Genomic DNA, 18,292 nt, shown 5'->3' on the forward strand with positions numbered 1-18,292 from the left:
TATGCTAGCATTCACAAGGGGGAAGGGGGAAATTTATGGCAGCTGATACTGATTATTATTAACTCATTGAGTGCCAATGACGACTAGTCAATTCGAATAGTAACGTAGAGTGCCAATGACGACTAAAGTCGTCAATTGCGTTTTTTGACGGTGGTACGTGGATCAAAGCCTGATCCATCTCCTGTGAAAGTATGGTGGATGTTGAATGTGTAAAAGCTATTTTACGGACCCATTAGGTGGCGACAGTGCTCTCCAGATTAGAGAAAGGCGAGGAAAAAACAGAGCGAGTCATGGGGAAACGGAAATCGCATCGGTATGCATCGATATGCATGAAGCATAACGTTAGCTGTGCCTGCAGCAGCCAATCTGCTGCCACAATTGAGCCCCTCCGTGTCCGCTGCGATAGCCCATCCGCATGATTAGTTGTGGAGTTGTTATTATTCTCAACTGGAAGCGATGGGAGCCGGTGACAAATACACGCGGAACGCTGTAAAAAAGCTGGATGTAGCGCACTTTTCAGTGCAGAGCAAACGCATCACGGTACGTGCACATCATGAAACGCTCGGCGGCTTGCCTCCTGTGAAAGCCGCTTTGACGCTGCATCTTGATAGGCTGTATTGCTGTATTCTCGATTCTGATTGGTCCATTTCAACCTCGCGCCCCCTGCCGCTGGAACCGCCCAGCGTTTCGGGGTCGCAGACTAGATGCGGCTTGTCTCTGAACGGCTTCACGCTTGCGGTGCGGGACTAGGGCGGGACCTTTCGTTCCAGCTACCCAATGACAGCTCTTTCTACACATTTCGTCCCATCCCCCATCTTCTCTGTACCCCGAACTTTCAGTCACACATTTATTTCCCCAGAGTCAAAAAGCCGTGACAATGGAAACCCTGGATGAAAGAGTGATCCTCGCCGTGTCCCAATTCCCAATACTTTACGATATCCAATACGTGGAGTTTATGGACAGAACTCGAAAAGAGGCGGCTTGGGTGAGGGTTGCAGAGATTGTCAACTATCCTGGTAGGTTGCAAAAAGCAATATTTGATCAAAAAAGAGCTGTATGTTTTGTAGACGGTCAGATATTTATATAAATAATGTTCTGATGTTGTGATCGAGCAGAGCGACCAAAACCACCATTGTTATTGAACTGAAATCATGCTGATAATATGTTATTCTAACGTTATATTGGATTAAATATAAAAATATAAAAAGCACTCTGACTTCAGTAATCTTTCCAAAGCTAAAGATACCCATTTCAAAGTAATGACTGAGATTTATCCATGTAACGAGTTTCAATGGACAAAGAATTAACCTTGATTTAAGTAAATGTAGATTTTTTGATTCTGATATAGAGTCTGCAGAACATTTTATTTTTGGTTATTTATTGATTCTGTACAAGACACTCAACCGCCCAACTTATAATACAATGATAATGATTTTGGAGTTTTAATGACAGAAAATAAATTGAAATGATGTGCAATAGATTTTTTGATAGAGAAATTCACTTAACACGTTCACTGCCAATGACGAGTTGAGTCGTCAAAAAAAATCCAACGGTTGACTGCCAATGACGAGTTGAGTCGTCAAAAAAAAAAAAAAAAAAAATTGACGGTAGGACGTGGATCAACGCCCCCCACGTCTCCTATAAAATTATTGGAGCCACCGAACGTGTACAACCCATTCCACCGACCCACTAAGTGGCGACAGTGCCCTCCAAACTAGAAAAAGCAGAGCCAAAACTGCAGGGGAACGCGCGATGAAACCATTCTCATACTGTAGAATGGATTGGCGAAAACGCTTTCGCTTTCGCGCTGATTGCTGGCGGTGAGGGATTGCAAATTTGCATAATAGATTACGGGTGGAACACACTTTGAAACACGCAGCATAAATAAGACCAGAATCGCAAAAGCTTCATCAAAGCTCTCAACCGAAACCGCAAGAAACGAGCGAGCCCATCCAGACTTGCCCAGCGGCCGCCAGCAGACAGGAGCAGCAGCAAAGCAGTGAGCCTGGTGACGCGAGGTTACAGCAGCAGCAGAAACGAGCTTGTGACACGCCCGCTGCAGCCAAGAAGACACACACGGAGGGAGGAGTTTGAAGGAGAGGGGTGTTTCCTGCTGTTATGGAGGAAATTACTGTTCAAAACTATTGTTTAGATGTCTGACGTCGTCTTACTGATGCCAAAAATGAATGGTTAAAGTGACTGTTCTATCGAATTTCACAAAAAGCCATTTATCTCAGAATAAATTTTCAGACGCTGAAACCATGCTGTATTCAACTGCTAATGCTTACATAACTACTAACTCTACAAACTAACTCTTTTAGACAGAGAAAGCACACATTCTATTAGTTCTTTTGAGATATTGTGTGTTCACAAAATCCTAACAGAAAAGAATCCTCGGCTCTTGAAAGATGAGCCAGAATCCTCAAAAAAAAACCTTGGCAGAAGCTAACTACAGTATTGAAAAACGGCTGGCAGTGAATGTGTTAACAAAAAAAATTACAGTACATTTCTACATTTCTGTGTGCATTTAGATCCTCATGTATGTCATAAAATTTCAGATGTCTGTTGGAGGGAATAACACCTAATTTATATCTCTGCAATTGTCCCACACAGTCAAGGAGACCATGAAAAGGTGGAAAAACTTGAAAGACTACTACAGGAGGTTGAAGACTGCGGCAACAAAGGCCAAAAAAAGTGGAGCTGCCCCGGACATTGTACATGGCCATTATGTCGTTCATGGAACCACATGTAGGATTCCGTGAAACGACCACCAACCTCAGCCTCCGTGCTCCCCCCCAGCCAGCAACTGTGGGCTTCACCAGCAGCGAGCGCACCGGCCCGTCCATCAGCCAGGCAGGGCCGTCCACCAGTGTGAACTCCAGCATCCCCCCCCGGCCTGTCGAGCAGCAGGAGCTACAGGCCAGCTCGGACATCGACGAGCCCCCTGCCTCCTCCACCAGCACCCTCCAGCCTGTCGAGCAGCAGGAGCTACAGGCCAGCTCTGCCATCCACGAGCCCCCTGCCCCCCCCACCAGCACCCCCCGGCCTGTCGAGCAGCAGGAGCTACGGGCCGGCTCTGCCATCCACGAGCCCCCTGCCCCCCCCCCACCAGCACCCCCCTGCCCCCCCACCAGCAGCCAGGCAGGGCCGTCCACCAGTGGGAACTCCAGCATCCCCCCCGGCCTGTCGAGCAGCAGGAGCTACGGGCCAGCTCTGCCATCCACGAGCCCCCTGCCTCCTCCACCAGCACCCTCCGGCCCCCCCCAGCACGCCAGGCAAACGTTTGCCGGCAACTCCATGGGTCGCCGGCAACTCCGAATACCCGGCAGCTGCATGACAGCCAGAGTCGGCCGCAGATTGGCAGAAGGAGGAGGGCCGCTGCTGCTGGAGAACCCTCGAGCTTTGAGGACCGGCTCCTCAACGCACTCGAGAACCAGCCAGGGGATGGCTCAGCCAACCTGGTGGCAGCAGCTATTGCTGCATGTTCTGCCGCAGCAACTGCCACACCCCCTGTCCCTGTCCCTGTCCCTGATGAGGATGAGCTCTTCCTCAGGAGCGTGCTCCCAGACCTCAGGAGGATGCCTCTGGCAAGGAGGCAGCTTGCCAAACTACGCATCATGGAGATAATCTATGAGTATTCCCAGGGCCAGTAGTTTCAGAGTACATGTAGTTAAGCAGTTATTGAGAGTTGATTTGAGTGAAAGTGTGGACCTGTGGTGCCACTGGTCCACACTTTAACTCAAACCAGCTCTCAATAACTGTCTAACTGAAACTATTCCCAACAGTTTTGGCATTATTTTTTTTTGTTTTAATTGAGTGTTACTCCTGATGTTTTCATGGTACGAAGCTGGTTGAATGTATAGGCAGATTGCCATGTGTGCTTTTTTTTCTGGTTCCAGCACAATCATCACTTTATTGATCCTAGCCACTTTGACCTTTTTTACTTTCAATATACCGTACCTAAAAAGTGTTCTTGTTTGCTGTGTTTTTTGTACTTTACTTGAATAATAATCTCATCTTTGAGACGTACCTACAGAGTTGGAGGGCATTTTGAGCTTCTTTGAATTCCCACTTCCCATTAGTGTTTTATTAAGTCTATGTATTGCTAAGTTGATAACAAATATAGGCCCATTGTCCCTAAAGTTAATGTTTACCAAAATAATATAATTTCTCAGGAGATACCCGTCACATTTAAATAATCACTGTGCAATACCTAACCCAATCAGCTCAGGAAAATAAAACTTATTCTAGAGAGCTAACACTGTAATCCACTTTTATATTTGCTCACCATTCTTATCTTGCCTCTTTTCACTGTGCATACCTTAACTTCAGATTAGATAATTACCCTTGTATGTGTATACCTTGAGAGCAAAGCAATCAGGAATCCAGTACAAGGTTCCCACACCTTCCTCAACATCAAATTCAAGGAGCTTTCAAGGACTTTCTAGGACATTGTCCCACAAATTCAAGGCCCCAATACAGCAGTTTGATACATGGGTCAAGGTTAGTAACTGTTACAACGGGAGCGTACCTATGTTTCCCGGGTCCTATATTCCCCGGGTCCTATGTTCCCCGTTTTTGTGGGACCGAACCTAACCTCCCCCAGACCCTAACCCAAAACCTAACCTCTCCCACCCCCCACGCCTAAACCTAACCTCCCCCAGACCCTAACCCAAAACCTAACCTCTCCCAGGGAACATAGCAGAGTTCTATGTTCCCCGGTCCCACAAAAACGGGGAACATAGGACCCGGGGAACATAGGACCCGGGGAACATAGGGATGACCCCGTTACAACAATACACATATTTATGGTGAATACTATCAGAAGCTCACATTCAAAAAGAGAGGCTTCAATGTTTTGTCTTCCCTCTTCAATCATCTGCTGATTATTTTACTTATTTGACTGAGGAAATAAATGACTTGTTTTGGCTTTGTGCTGCTTTAGCAAGGTTAGATGCTCGTTAAGATGGAGGTTAGGATATTAACATACACAACAAGTAGTATTAACAGATTTAAACGGTAATAACAGATGTAAACAGTCTTATGAGGTAGTCCCAAATTTTTATTTTACACTTATAATCTGGCAGTGAATAAAATAATATTCTCAACAGGTTATTTCAAGTCGTTATCAGGATGATTAACTGTGTCCAAAAATAAGCTACGATAAGGGGTGATAGCAGTTATGTCATGAGAGAGTAATTGTATTTATAACGGCACAAGTGAAAAACCCCAACAAAGACCATTCTCATGTTAATTTCTTAAACTCACTATTTCAGCTATCTCTGCGGCTAATTAATACGCCATGCATTGACCTGTAACGAAGTATATTTCAGCCATGTTAAATCTACCTGCAACATGATTCTTGTTAAAGCCACAGGGAGAGGGGCTAAAGAGCCGTATGCGGGGCGGGCACCAGAGCACCGCAGGTTGCCTACCCCCCCCCTCTACCGGTACGATGCTCTGAGTCTTTTGTGGGGGGGGGGGGGGATTGTTTATTGAGAGTGTGTGTGTGTGTGTGTGTGTTTGAAGGTGAGAGACTCAGGTCAGTGGGGGGATTTTGATGCTGTGGCAGACATCTGGATGTAGACGAGCAGCTGTGGGATGGCTCAGACAAGTATTTTGTGTCGGGGTGAATTGTTTATTGAGATTGGAGATGAGCAGCTTTGACACCACAGTCGCCGTGTTGAAGGAGTGATGGATGGGGCAGAGAGTCAATCTGGTTCACCCTGAAATGACAATTGACAGCAAAAAGAGGAAAATTTATTACAATAATATAATGAAATGACTTGATTAGCTCATTGAGCCATAATGTGATTGGTCAATGAGACATCCATTTACACACCTTTGCTGGACGCTGGGAGTACTGGGGATCCATGGCTGAGGAGCCAGGCTGGCCAAAGGGGACAAGAAACACGGACTGGAGCCAAAGCACACGAGACTGCAAGAAACAGGAAAAAGAAACGCACACAAAAAAACACCAAAAATGCCAAGTACACTGGTTGTTTTTAACAATCCCTGTGCCTTCATTTTATTAAACTCTATGCTGTAAATAATTATTTTGCACTTTCATTGGGTTTCAATTTAATAGCATATCTCCCTCAATTAAAGAAGGATTATGGAATTCTACTCTTTCGGATTGTGTGGGTGGCTCTTAAAAGAGCCTTTGTGTGGGTCTAAGAAGAGCCTTTTCTTACACCATGTACTGCTGCCAGGGTACAGCACCCTCCTCATTGAAGTGGGCCCTGAATGCCTCCCTCGTCCTGAGTGCCTCCCTCCCTGCGGCGGCGGGGGTCGGCAAGCCTTCGATGTGCTGTAGAGCGGGAGCGGCGACATCTCCCGACGATGGTCTGCTGCCCTGCAGCTGAGACTTGCGCAGGAAATTGTTCAGGTCACAGGTGGCCTTGACGCACAACTCCGCCTTCTCTGGGCTCAATGTGATGGGTCGCCGATACATCCGCCACTGGGAGGAGAGGATGCCAAAACTACATTCGACCATCATCCGGGCTCGGCTGAGGCGGTAATTGTACACCCGGTTCTCTGGAGCGAGGTAGGACCCTGGAAAGGGACGCATCAGGTCTCTGCGGAGAGGAAAGGCCTCGTCTCCCACGAGGACAAATGGAAGTGGGCCACGATGCTCTGCTCCTGGGACCACAGCGTCTTCAGGAAAGGCCAGGCTGCCGTCTCGGAGCCCCTCACCAAACCGGGAGTGTGCCAGGATACCAGCGTCATTGCTCCGTCCATACCCACCCACATCGATGACCCTGAAGCGGTAGTAGGCATCAACAACTGCAAGGAGGACGATGGAGTATGTCCCCTTGTAGTTGTAGAACCAGGAGCCAGAGTTGGGGGGAGCCTGGAGGACCACGTGTTTCCCATTGATGGCTCCAAGGCAGTTGGGGAAATCCCATCTTAAACGGAAGCCCTCTGCAATGTGGATCCAGTCCTCTCTGGTTGGCTGCGGCATAAACTCCTCCACCAGACACTGGTAGATGGCATCTGCCACCTGCCCGATAATAAGCCCGACAGTGGACTTTCCAACTCTGAAGGAGCAGGAGATGGTGGAGGTGGAATCCCCTGTGGCAAGATAGCTGTTTAAGACAAAAAAAGAAAAGAAAAAATAAGGCCATGTCAGCATTGTCTAGGCAAAAGTCACTTTAAAAGCCAAAGGCCTGAGAATATTTAATTCAATAGTGCCTGTTATTCATAAACTATGCACAAAGGACTTGAAGATAAACAACATGACATGTACTGGCATTAGAATTATGTTACACAACAAATTTCAGAATAAATATCTGCTAAACCTAAAAGACAGATTAGGCGATTAAACTGGCACAATTTTCTGTCCTCTAAATCATCACAATCATAAATGTGTGTGTGTGTGTGTGTGTGTGTGTGTGTGTGTGTGTGTGTATGTATCTCTCCATCAATCTACATACATACATAGCCTACATACATACATACGTATGGATATCTCTCTCTCTCTCTTTGTATAGATAGATAGATAAATACAATGATAGTAATACACTATGTTCAGCTCTCTTCTGTTGATATTACATGACTTGATAAAACAAAACGAAAGGAAACATACCGTAGGCAAATGGCCAGGCGCTGGGAGGGAGAAATGGCCTTGCGAAATGCCGTGTCTCGCTTGGTGATCCGGGGACCCACTCTGGTGAGCAAGTCGTCAAACTGGGCCTTGTCCATCCTGAACAGGTTCGGATACAGCCGCAGCTCCGTGACCAGACAGTGGTACTCCCCATACTGCACTCGTCGTTGCTGGAGCGGGTGAACCCAGAACCGGCGCCGACATCTGCGGTATTTGCGGAGGGCAACGAGCACAGCCACAGCAACTAACCTCTGTCTACGATTCATGGCGAAGAATGTAAAATACTTCCCTCCAGAATCTATTATTCTTCCGCCTTTATCAAGCAGGGAAGAAAAGGTGAGGCGTTTCTACAGCTCCGAGCTGGAAGCTGGTTTCCACGCCCACAAAACGCTGCGACACAGCGGAAAAGCGATTTTGCCATTGTAGATGTGCACGAGCCGTCAGAGAGCCTCCAGAGACACTCCCACGGAGGTGGGGTTTGCAGTTAAGCGGGGTGGGGCACGCAGGGCAGCATACAACACCGACCCAGTCCCAGACCCAATGGAGGTATGTATTGATCCAAACAGTAGCGTACTTTGTGTGTCTGGTTGTTCGTTTGTGCGTGCGTGTGTGTGCCCGTGTATATATGTGTATATCTAGCGTATAGCCTATCTATATATCTCAATGTATCTCTATATATCGAAAGACATATATATCTATATATTTCTAGATATATAGCCTATAGATATAGAATAATAGTAAGAGGCCTACAATTTCAGAGTATGTCTTTGTTATCCAACAGGATAAGGGAGGGGGAGGGGGAGGGGGGGGGGCACACAAAGAGGCGTCCATGTTTTCCTTCACCAGTTCAAACTTTTTCCTTGAGAATATTGCAGATAACTTACACAATAGTATATCATCTGCAATGCTTGAGAGTATTATTATATTAGTCTTTCCTGCTTGTGTTGATGAATCCAAAATGCCACACTCCGTGTGTACACACACACACACACACACACACACACACACACACACACACACATATAGCCTATCAAGAGAGTGTGTGTGTGTGTGTGTGTGTGTGTGTGTGTGTGTGTGTGTACACCTCTTACCTGATATCTCCAATTTGCTAGTAAAAACAGAGTAGTAATGATATGCATTTAGTTCCAAGGCTGTGCCCACAACTATTTTTCTATTTGATTACCATTTAGGACAAAGCCAGTGGTGAGGTCTCTCCACCAGAGGTTGACTTTACAGCTCTGCCTCAGTCCACTCCTACAAAGCCTCGACCAAGTGCTGACGAAGATCAACCTGCATCAGTTGGGCCAGATCTCACAACAGCAGTGACTCTAGTCCTCACAAGTCCCTCAACGCCTACCCCGCGGACCAGGCGGTCACTCAGTGGGATCTATCTTGGCCGACCTCCTACTTGGTCACTATCTGTGGTAAGCCCTGGAGTTCCAACACCTTTCATGAATAGTAATGATTTGTGTCAGTTTTCATCATCCCTCCTTCCTAGCTACACTGACACTATGTGTATTGTTTTTTTTATGTGTTTTTAGGATGAGGCCCCGTCTACCTCCAAAACAGATATCCTGTGTCAGCTTGCCTCGACATCCTCCGCTCCACCGACTGACCCGGAACCTGGCAGTGAACCAGATATCCAAGTGAGTCGACAGGCTATCATTTCTTATCTGAAAAAACAGGAAAAATAAAAGAAGATCCAGCTTACATCATTTCTTGAATACTACTATTGTATATTTTCCTTAGAAAAATAAATTGAAAATCAGGACAATTGAGCAGTCTCTTATCCTTTCCACCACTCCCGTTTGTCTCCAGAGTGAACTAGAACCCGAAGCTGCAGTTGGTGACCTCAGCATGAGCTTTGGGGATTTGGACCTGGATCCCTCAGATGTCAGCTTTGCACCACCAAGTACTGACTCGCCTTCCAGTCCAGGAACAACGTCTGCATCTGGGAGCTCTCGTGGCGACCGACCAGAAGCATGGGAGGAGAAGAAGTGGCTAGTGAACGAGTCTGCCCTCCTGCAACTATTCATAAAGTGCCATGAGCCTAAGTGTGATTCGATGATCTCAAACAGAGTAATCAACTCCAGAGGCAGCCAAATTAAAATTAGTTGGACCTGCGACAGCAATCACACTGGTCAGTGGCAATCTTGTCCCAACAGAAGAGGCATGCCAGATAATAACCTGCTGATCAGCGCCTCAACAGTCTTCACAGGAGCCACATACACTGACATTTCAGACTGGGCAGGTCTCCTCAATGTTCCAATCCCAAAGACAACACAGTTCTACGCCATGCAGAAAACCTACCACATCCCAGCCATACAGCAAGCATACAGAGAACAACAAGAATTGATCATTTCCCGGCTCTGTCAATCATCACTATCCGGGAAGAAGGTCGAACTCTGTGGCGATGCCAGATGTGATAGTCCAGGTAAATATTGTCTAACTGTCATAACAATGTAATCCATCATAGACTTTATGGAATCATATAATAAATATGTCTATGTAAGTATTTGCAGTCATCCTTGCTCACCGCAGTCTCCTTGTTTTGATTTCCAGGATATAGTGCCAAGTACTCCACCTACTCATTCCAAGATGACGCGACCAAGCAAATAGTTCATATGGAACTGGTCCAGGTAAAGTACAACATTCAAGATCCGTAGAATTTTATTTATTTTTTATTTATCCAACAATGCACATACAATACATTTATTGACAAGACTTCACATCTTAGGTTTCAGAAGCTACAAGTTCTGTCGCTATGGAAGCCGTGGGTTTCCAGAGAGGCCTGGACCAGTTGCTGGCGTGGGGGGTGGATGTTGGTGTGATGACCACCGACAGATCGCCGTCCATCAGGAAAATCATGAGAGAGGATTATCCAAATATCCGCCATGAATATGACCCCTGGCATGTCAGCAAAGGCAAGTCAATGTATACGACAATAACTTCTCCTTTCTAACCTACATAAAATGGGGAATAGATTGCATATTAGTAGTGATGGAGACATAATGTACAATGTTATTCACTACATGAGGACATAATTTAGGGTTAGGGTTAGGGCCAACATTATCCTACTACATATATTTCATTTTCTGTGTATGTTTATTGATAACTTTTCTTCTATTTTGCTCAGGAGTGAAGAAGAAGCTTGTGGCTGCCTCTAATAAGAAGGACCAGAAAGACCTCATGCTATGGCTAAAGTCTACCACCAATCACCTGTACTGGTCATGCAAGTCTTCCCATGGCGATCAGGAGGTAATACATACATTATTTATGCTTTCTAAGAACAACATGTAATGTTACTTTTGGAAAAATGGGAACGTGACGGAGGATGAAAAGAGTATAATGGGTTTCACTTTCTGATGTAATTATGACAACCTATTTTCCTAATGTCAGAAAGAACAACTGAACATAGGTTTATCACCCCCCAATAACTAATTCAACTATAAATGTGTCTGATTTCTGTAGGAATGTGTTCGTCGCTGGACCTCGCTGCAGCATCACATCTGTGGTGTCCATCGATGGGAGGAGAACAGTGTGGAGTTCACCTGCCATCACCCTCCCATGACAGTGGAGCAGCAGAGGATGAGGAGGTGGCTGAAAGCTGATTCCCCTGCTTTCAAAGCCTTGCTACTCATTGTGGAGGATAAGAATCTCCTGCGAGATTTGAGGCAGATGGCACTCTTCAAACACACAGGTATGATTTTTTCACAGAGTCAAGAAAAATAAATATCAAATTCTACATTTTGGTTCACCCTTTTTGTCAGCTGGGAGTGATTGCAGCCCGCTAACTTTGACTACTCAGCTATCCAGTTGTAGTTAGTTGGAATGGTTACATCATGCACACAAAGACAGCCTATAGATGTTCAACACACAGTAATAACAACTTTGGATGATAGAAGCTGTGCAAGATGCAAACCTAAAGTAATCCATTCTATCATATGTGGTTGTCTGTCTTACAACACTCAGGATCACTTGAGGTGTACCATTCTGTGATGTTGAAGTACGCTCCAAAGAGGCTACACTTCCACTATGACTCGATGAGGGCCGGTACCCAGCTGGCCATCCTGGACCATAATGAAAACGTTGGAAGATCTCAGGATACTACAAAGAAAGGTAACTAGATGTGATGGGCTTGTTAGAGATACATATCTAACTAGCATATCGTCGCTGTGCAATGAAAACCACCTAAGTCCATTTTTTATGATTTTTACTTTTGAGTATAAATGGAATATATCCATTCTCCTGCATCTACTGGCAGGTTTTGGCGTCTAAATGACCAATAAAAACACGTTTTACTGGGTAAGTATGTAACACGTACCACCATTGGATGCTAGACCCGCCCATCACATCACGTATGTGACAGTCAGACCTCCATGCTCCGCCCCACCTCATGAGGACTTCCCCAGAAAAGTCACCAGGCACGCTGCTGACCCGAATGCCGGCTGTGTTTCGGCTTGGTTTTGTGTGATTCTGGCATCGTCTGACGTAAATAGATCAATAAGGTGTTTTCGGGTTGTCCTTGGGCTGCAAACTCATTTAAAGTATGCAAATCGCAGTTGTTTCTGACAAGAATAATGTCACGTTACTCCGGGACTGCTCAACCCATGACAGAGCCACTCTCCTCGGCTTGGCAGAGTGAAGCTGTCCGCCCGCGCGTCCCCGCTGCCTGGAGCACAGCGGCGCGTGCTCGCGCAGGCTCCCACACGCTGCTGTCTGGCCGCCAGAAAGTGCTCAAGACTCCGTGTGATAATCCGGTAACAGCATTTGAGCTTATTCAGGTGAGATATTTATAATGTAATGACACATTCATAAACTGTCTACAATGAAGACATGTGTCAAATATGACAACGTGGTGTTCAGTATTTTATGAGCACGGGGTTTTTTCCGTTTCCTGAAAAGTTGGCGATTTGGAGATAAGTGGCTTTCATTGCACAGCGACGATATATTTTCATTGTTATTGTGGCAATTTTCGGAAACCGGTATCTGTCGAAGAAATAAAGAAAACTTGTAACCTATATTTATTATTATTATTATTATTTTACTAGGGGAAGATAGATGGAAGCATGTCTGGTCCAGACAAAGCCATGAATGGGTTGTAAAGCCATATTTTGCAGCAACAACGCAGAACTTCCGCCGAGACCTGGTCCAGCGTGTACTGGTGTTGAAAGATGATCCAGCTGTGGTTTACACTGAGCCGCGCACAGAGCGGAGACCCCGGCGTAGACTGCTACAGAATATTGCGCCAATGCACAGACCAGATCTAGCAGATTTGCATGCCAGACGGAGTCATCGGTTCAGAAATGTTTACAGGGCTGAACCTTATTAGCTGAAACCAAATGTATGCACAGGACATGTGCACCTATGTGCAGTGAATATGTCACTGTCTCTGACTTGTCTTATCACTTGTTGCTTGTTGTGTCTCTTGTTGTTTTTGCACTCATATGCCCTGTAACATTTGTACTATGTTGTAAACGGAGTCCACAGCACAATAATTTCACACGTGATACTTGTACCATGGAGTGACCAAAAAAATCATGAATCTTGAAATGTACAGTTAGAATGTCATGGGAATATCTTCCCTATTTTCTGCACCTTTTTGATATCTCATAGTTTGGGGATCGACATTTGCCCAAAATAATAGTTTGGATGGATAGCTGCTTTATTTTTATGACTATTGAATGTTCAATTTGTTCTCTGTAAATAAATACACACCAAAGAACTGTGAGCAAGAATCGTTTATTTCTAAGGATGAATATTGCTATTTTACAATTCGGTTACAATCGTGGAAATGTATGTTTAGTAACAACATCATAACATTGCTATACAGGATACATGTATTTTGCAAACAACTTTCCGTTCGCTCTAACAAAATGTACACAGGATGACAGAAGGATTGTCATGGGAATATCTCTCCTATTTTCTGCCTACTTAGAAATCTAATTGTTTGGGGATCGATTTAGATGTCCAAAAGAATACAATGGATGGATACCTGCTTCTTTTTTGACTATTGTATGTTCAATTTTTACCCTCTAAAGAAAGACATCAGAAACGAACTTTGTGCGAAAAACATTTGTTTATATGGGTGAATATTGACATTTTATAGTGATGTTACAATCCTTGAAATGTATGGCTAGTAAATACATCATAACATTGATATACAGGATAGCCTATGATATAGTACAGTGTATGCCTTCTGTTTTTTTAATTCTAGCCATAATAGAAACAACTCTATCAGTTGGGAATATCCACATTGAATGGGATGCATCCAGTTATCCTGATGTGTATAGTGGGTTGTAATCGTAGTCCATTACAAATTGCAGTTATAGAGTCACTTGTAGGATACTGTGTGTGAGGGGACATCACTTCTAAAAATCGTTGAAGATGTCCTCAGCATCAGTGAACCCTACATAAGTGCCCGTTGCAGACGGATACTTGTTTCGGATCGCAGTGACGATACAGCTGGGCAAGATCCTTCTGACTTTATGTCCGAGCTGCTGTCCTCTCAGTGCCCATTCCAGCACAACGCGGTAGGCAACAAGTCTGCACTGCCTTTAGGAGAAACGAAAGAGAAAAGAATAAAGGAAAACCTTGATTAGAAGAGCCGAACAGAATAAACAGTTGATAATGTTGATTTACAGATGATTCTGAAATTCGGGGAGAAATAAATATCATGCATGTAAATACATCATTTGTAGGCTACTGCGAAACGATAGAGGAGAACAAAGGAGAAAGTTGATTAGAAGAGACAACAGAATAAACAGTTTAGAACGGCGATTTATTGATCTATCAGAAATTAGAGGATAAATAAATCTCATGCTTGTAAATAGATATTTGAACTTACTCAATGGAAAGTTGCCCGTTTGGTCCTGCGGGTCTTGGATGGGTCTTCCAGTTTATTTTCGGGACATGAAAAAAAGCCTCGAGGACAGCCCTGTTGATCAGCGAGGGAAAATCTTCATCTGTAGTCAGGCACTGTCGTATTTGACCCGATGGATCAGCATCCTCAGGGACATCCAGACCTACAAGATCTGGCCTCAGGGTCCACTCGATGCAACAGAGACATTCGTCTTCGGTGGCCAGAGGTCTGCAATGATCACAACGACACCACCAATTGTCATTCAGTCGTGTAGGGCCGGCGGCGGCGGCTTGTTGTTCTCTGGCCAGCTGCTCGTCTCTCTCACGCTGTTCAATTTCTATCATCTTCTCAGCTGTATACTCTGGTTCGAATAAATAAGGGCGGCCATCGTAGACAAAGTCATCGTCCATATCCTCGCTATCAGAAAAATATTCAGCCATATTTCACAAAATCTTTCAGGGAGCTATTCTTTGGTGTGTATCCTTATCAAACGCGCGGGGTACTGTGGTGAGCGGTGAGTTCAGGTATTCCCAAGGTGGGAGTAAAGTATCGCGGGACTTCACGAGACTTGAGGAGACTTGGTGACCGAGATCACGTTTGAGGTTATTTGGTCCCTGGGAGAAAGCAGGAAATAGCCTGGGGGGAAATATTAGTCTGCTGGATGTTGACGGATCAGATTACGGCGATATGTGGCGAAAACGGGAAGAAAAATAGCTATTTAGATGCAGGAAATACAGGCTACCACTTGGCCCCAAATCAACTCCATTTTACGACTGACTTGGACGATATTGATCTCAAAACAACGCTAGGACGCCCAGAAACGCAGCAGACATCGCTAGGTGAGTGGCCAAATCATAATTAATGCCAGGAAATGGCTCCAGGTTAAAAAAAAACGAAATTCTCCTTTAAGAACTGATGCCAAGCTTCGTGAAGTAGCTAGTAGGAAACTTGATGGAAAAGTTCTTGCAGCATTAAGTCAAGACCTTGTTGCAGCAGAGGGACATTACCACAAATCGTGCTATAAACTGTACACGAAAACTACAGCTAAAAGTAGTATGATTGAAGACAATGAACATTCAGAGTATGAGAAAGCAGTGGAACAAGCATATGAGCAGCTCATCATGTACATCAGGAATGATCTTCTGCTACATCCTGATGTTGTTCCGTTGACGGACCTCACATCAAAGCTTGAAACATCCCTGAAATCACTTGGCATTGCACAACTTAAACCATCAACCAAAAAACACATCCGCCGAAAGTGAGTGAGTGAGTTCACTGGTTCACTCCAGTTTGTCTGTGATGAGAAGGGTAAGGTTCTTGTATATCCAGACAATTTATCCATTGGAGCTCTTGTCAAAGAAACCCACAAGTTAAAACAGGATCTCAAGGCTGCAAAAGCTGTCACAGAAGATGTCATCACAAAAGCAGCCACGGAGTTGAGAAACAGCATCAAAAAGCAAGATGCACCCCAAACATGGCCACCTGACACAGAAAAATGCTTTATTCCTGAACCAGTTACTACATTCCTGAAGACACTGCTGACTGGCGAGAATAAGTGTGGCAATCCTTCACCAAGAGTCCAACGCCTGGTAACTTCATTTGGCAGTGATCTAGTATTTGCTGTTACAACTGGCAAGACAAAGCCACCTAAGCATGTTCTTCTCCCTTTTGCCATTAAATCTTTGACAGGAAACACAGAACTGATTCAGATCATGAATAGACTTGGCCACAGTGTGTCTTACTCACAAATGGAGGAGATTGACACAGCATTATGTATTCAGAAGCTAGAACTTGCAAATGAAAATACAGTTCTTCCAAATGCTCTTCACAATGTGTTCACAACTGTTGCATGGGACAACATAGACAGACTTGAAGAGACACTCAGTGGTGGTGGTACATCCCATCAAGTGAATGGAATTGCCATCCAACCACAAGTTGAAGAACCTTTACCAAAGTCAGCACTACCTACAGTAACTAAATCAAAGAAGAGAAGCCTCTCCTCTACTCCACTCAGACTCCCAACTTATAATGTTGGACAGCGAGCTGGACCACCCAAGATTGAGACTGCAGACACTGATACAACAAATGTGACCCAGCAGGCAAAGCACAAGAATCTTATCTGGCACCTTGCTCGAATCACAGCTGCTCATGATCAGACCATCAGTAGCTGGACAGGATTTAATATCCAGATCCGCAATGAAATCACAGTGGTCCAGGACACAGTCACGTACCTTCCCACTATCAATGCACCTGCAACTGACATGTCCACAGTGAATGAAGTTTTGGAGCAAACACTCTCCATCATGCAGTCCCTACATCTTGAAGAGATTGTGTGTGTCTTCGATCAGGCTCTGTTTGCTAAGGCTGCAGAAATTGTTTGGAGGCAGGAGAAGTTCAAGGATATAATTATCCGGATGGGTACCTTCCACACAATATGCAATCTGCTGTCTATCATCGGCAAGAGATTCCAGGATGCAGGACTCGGTGACCTTTGTGTGGAGGCAGGCATTCTAGCAGAAGGCTCTGTGGTCGGGGTCATGCAGGGTCGAAAATATAACAGAGCTGTTAGATTGCACAAGCTTGTGTATGAAGCCCTGCTATGACTAGTATGGAAAGGCTTCCTTACGTGGATGGAACAAAACCAAGCAGGAGAGCTTCACTACCTAGAGGAAGCTTAAGTCTATCGAGAGCTTCACGAGTGAGGTTTGCCAGGAAACATTTGAGAAGTTACTGCAGACAGATTCTTGTACACGGATCAACAACCTGTTCCTGGTATATCAAGAGTCCCTCAGAGATACCACAACTCTGTCTGCATTCTGGATCACCTACCTTGACCTGATAGAAGTTATGCTGGCCCTAATCAGAGCCTCAAGAGAAGGCAATTGGATGCTTCACCTTGCAGCGATTAGACAGATGATCTCATGGTGTTTTGCCTATGACAGGGTGAACTATGCTCGGTTTCTCCCATACTACTATGCCTCTATGACTCAGCTGCCAACAGAACATCCGGATGTATACACCAAGTTCACCCAAGGGGGGTTTGCAGTTCAAATTGGCAGCCACAACCCCTTTGGGCATATACCTGTTGATCAAACAATCAAAGAGACTGCCAACAGGGATACACAAACTCCTGGTGGAACAAAAGGCTTCAGTCTGAAGAAGGGAGCTGTCACAAGGTACTACCTCACATCCGAGTACAGGAGCAGATACCTGAGGCAACGTAGGGACATGACTGGTGAGAATTACTCCAAATTCAGCCATCCAGATCTACAATTGCCCAGAATCAAGAAGGATGAAGCTGATGTCCAGTCACTTGTTGAGCTGATGGAGTCAAGCTGGATCAATCCTTTCGATCCTGACCATGAAGACCTTGTCAGTTTGTCGACTGGCATTGCTGCACCGCCAGATGTTGCTAAAAACCTCATTGAAGCCCATACAATCGGTGACAACGCGTATGAATATTTCAAGCAAGAGAGGATGGAGACAGACAGCACAGACACTAAATTTCATGACAGGATTACAAAGAAGAAACTGAAAAGATTCACAGACATTGCCAAGAAATCACATACCCTTTGCAACAGAAAATAAGTTATCCTCAAGGCTGATAGGAAGCTGTTTGGGCAGATGATTCTTGTTGCAGAAAGCAGGCAGCTGCACATGGATGAAGTTTTAGCCCACCCACTTGGCCCTAGCAAACAGTGATGGGTCTCTTCCTAAGACCAACAAGGCCGCTCTCGCCAGGGAGTTAGAGAAGTGTGCCTCCCCAGCAGAAACCATCACTCAGCCTTCAGCCACTCTAATAGATGGAATGAGCCTGGTCCAAA

At 45.1% G+C, this 18,292-nt stretch overlaps 1 protein-coding gene across 2 annotated transcripts in view; it reads right to left on the reverse strand.

The window, feature by feature from the left end:
* LOC310791806 (DELTA-stichotoxin-Hcr4b-like) overlaps positions 1 to 12,218 on the reverse strand; it is a 403,187-nt gene extending 390,969 nt beyond the window's left edge. For both annotated transcript variants that reach the window (XM_083653477.1, XM_083653476.1), the window contains exon 1: positions 11,931 to 12,218. In XM_083653477.1, the coding sequence (XP_083509603.1) occupies positions 11,931 to 12,004 (74 nt within the window). In that variant the 5' untranslated portion in view covers positions 12,005 to 12,218. The remainder of the gene's footprint in view (positions 1 to 11,930) is intronic.
* Positions 12,219 to 18,292: the final 6,074 nt, after the last annotated feature.

This window comes from Poromitra crassiceps, assembly GCF_964638095.1.
Source record: "Poromitra crassiceps genome assembly, chromosome: 17".
Classification (NCBI taxonomy): domain Eukaryota; kingdom Metazoa; phylum Chordata; class Actinopteri; order Beryciformes; family Melamphaidae; genus Poromitra; species Poromitra crassiceps.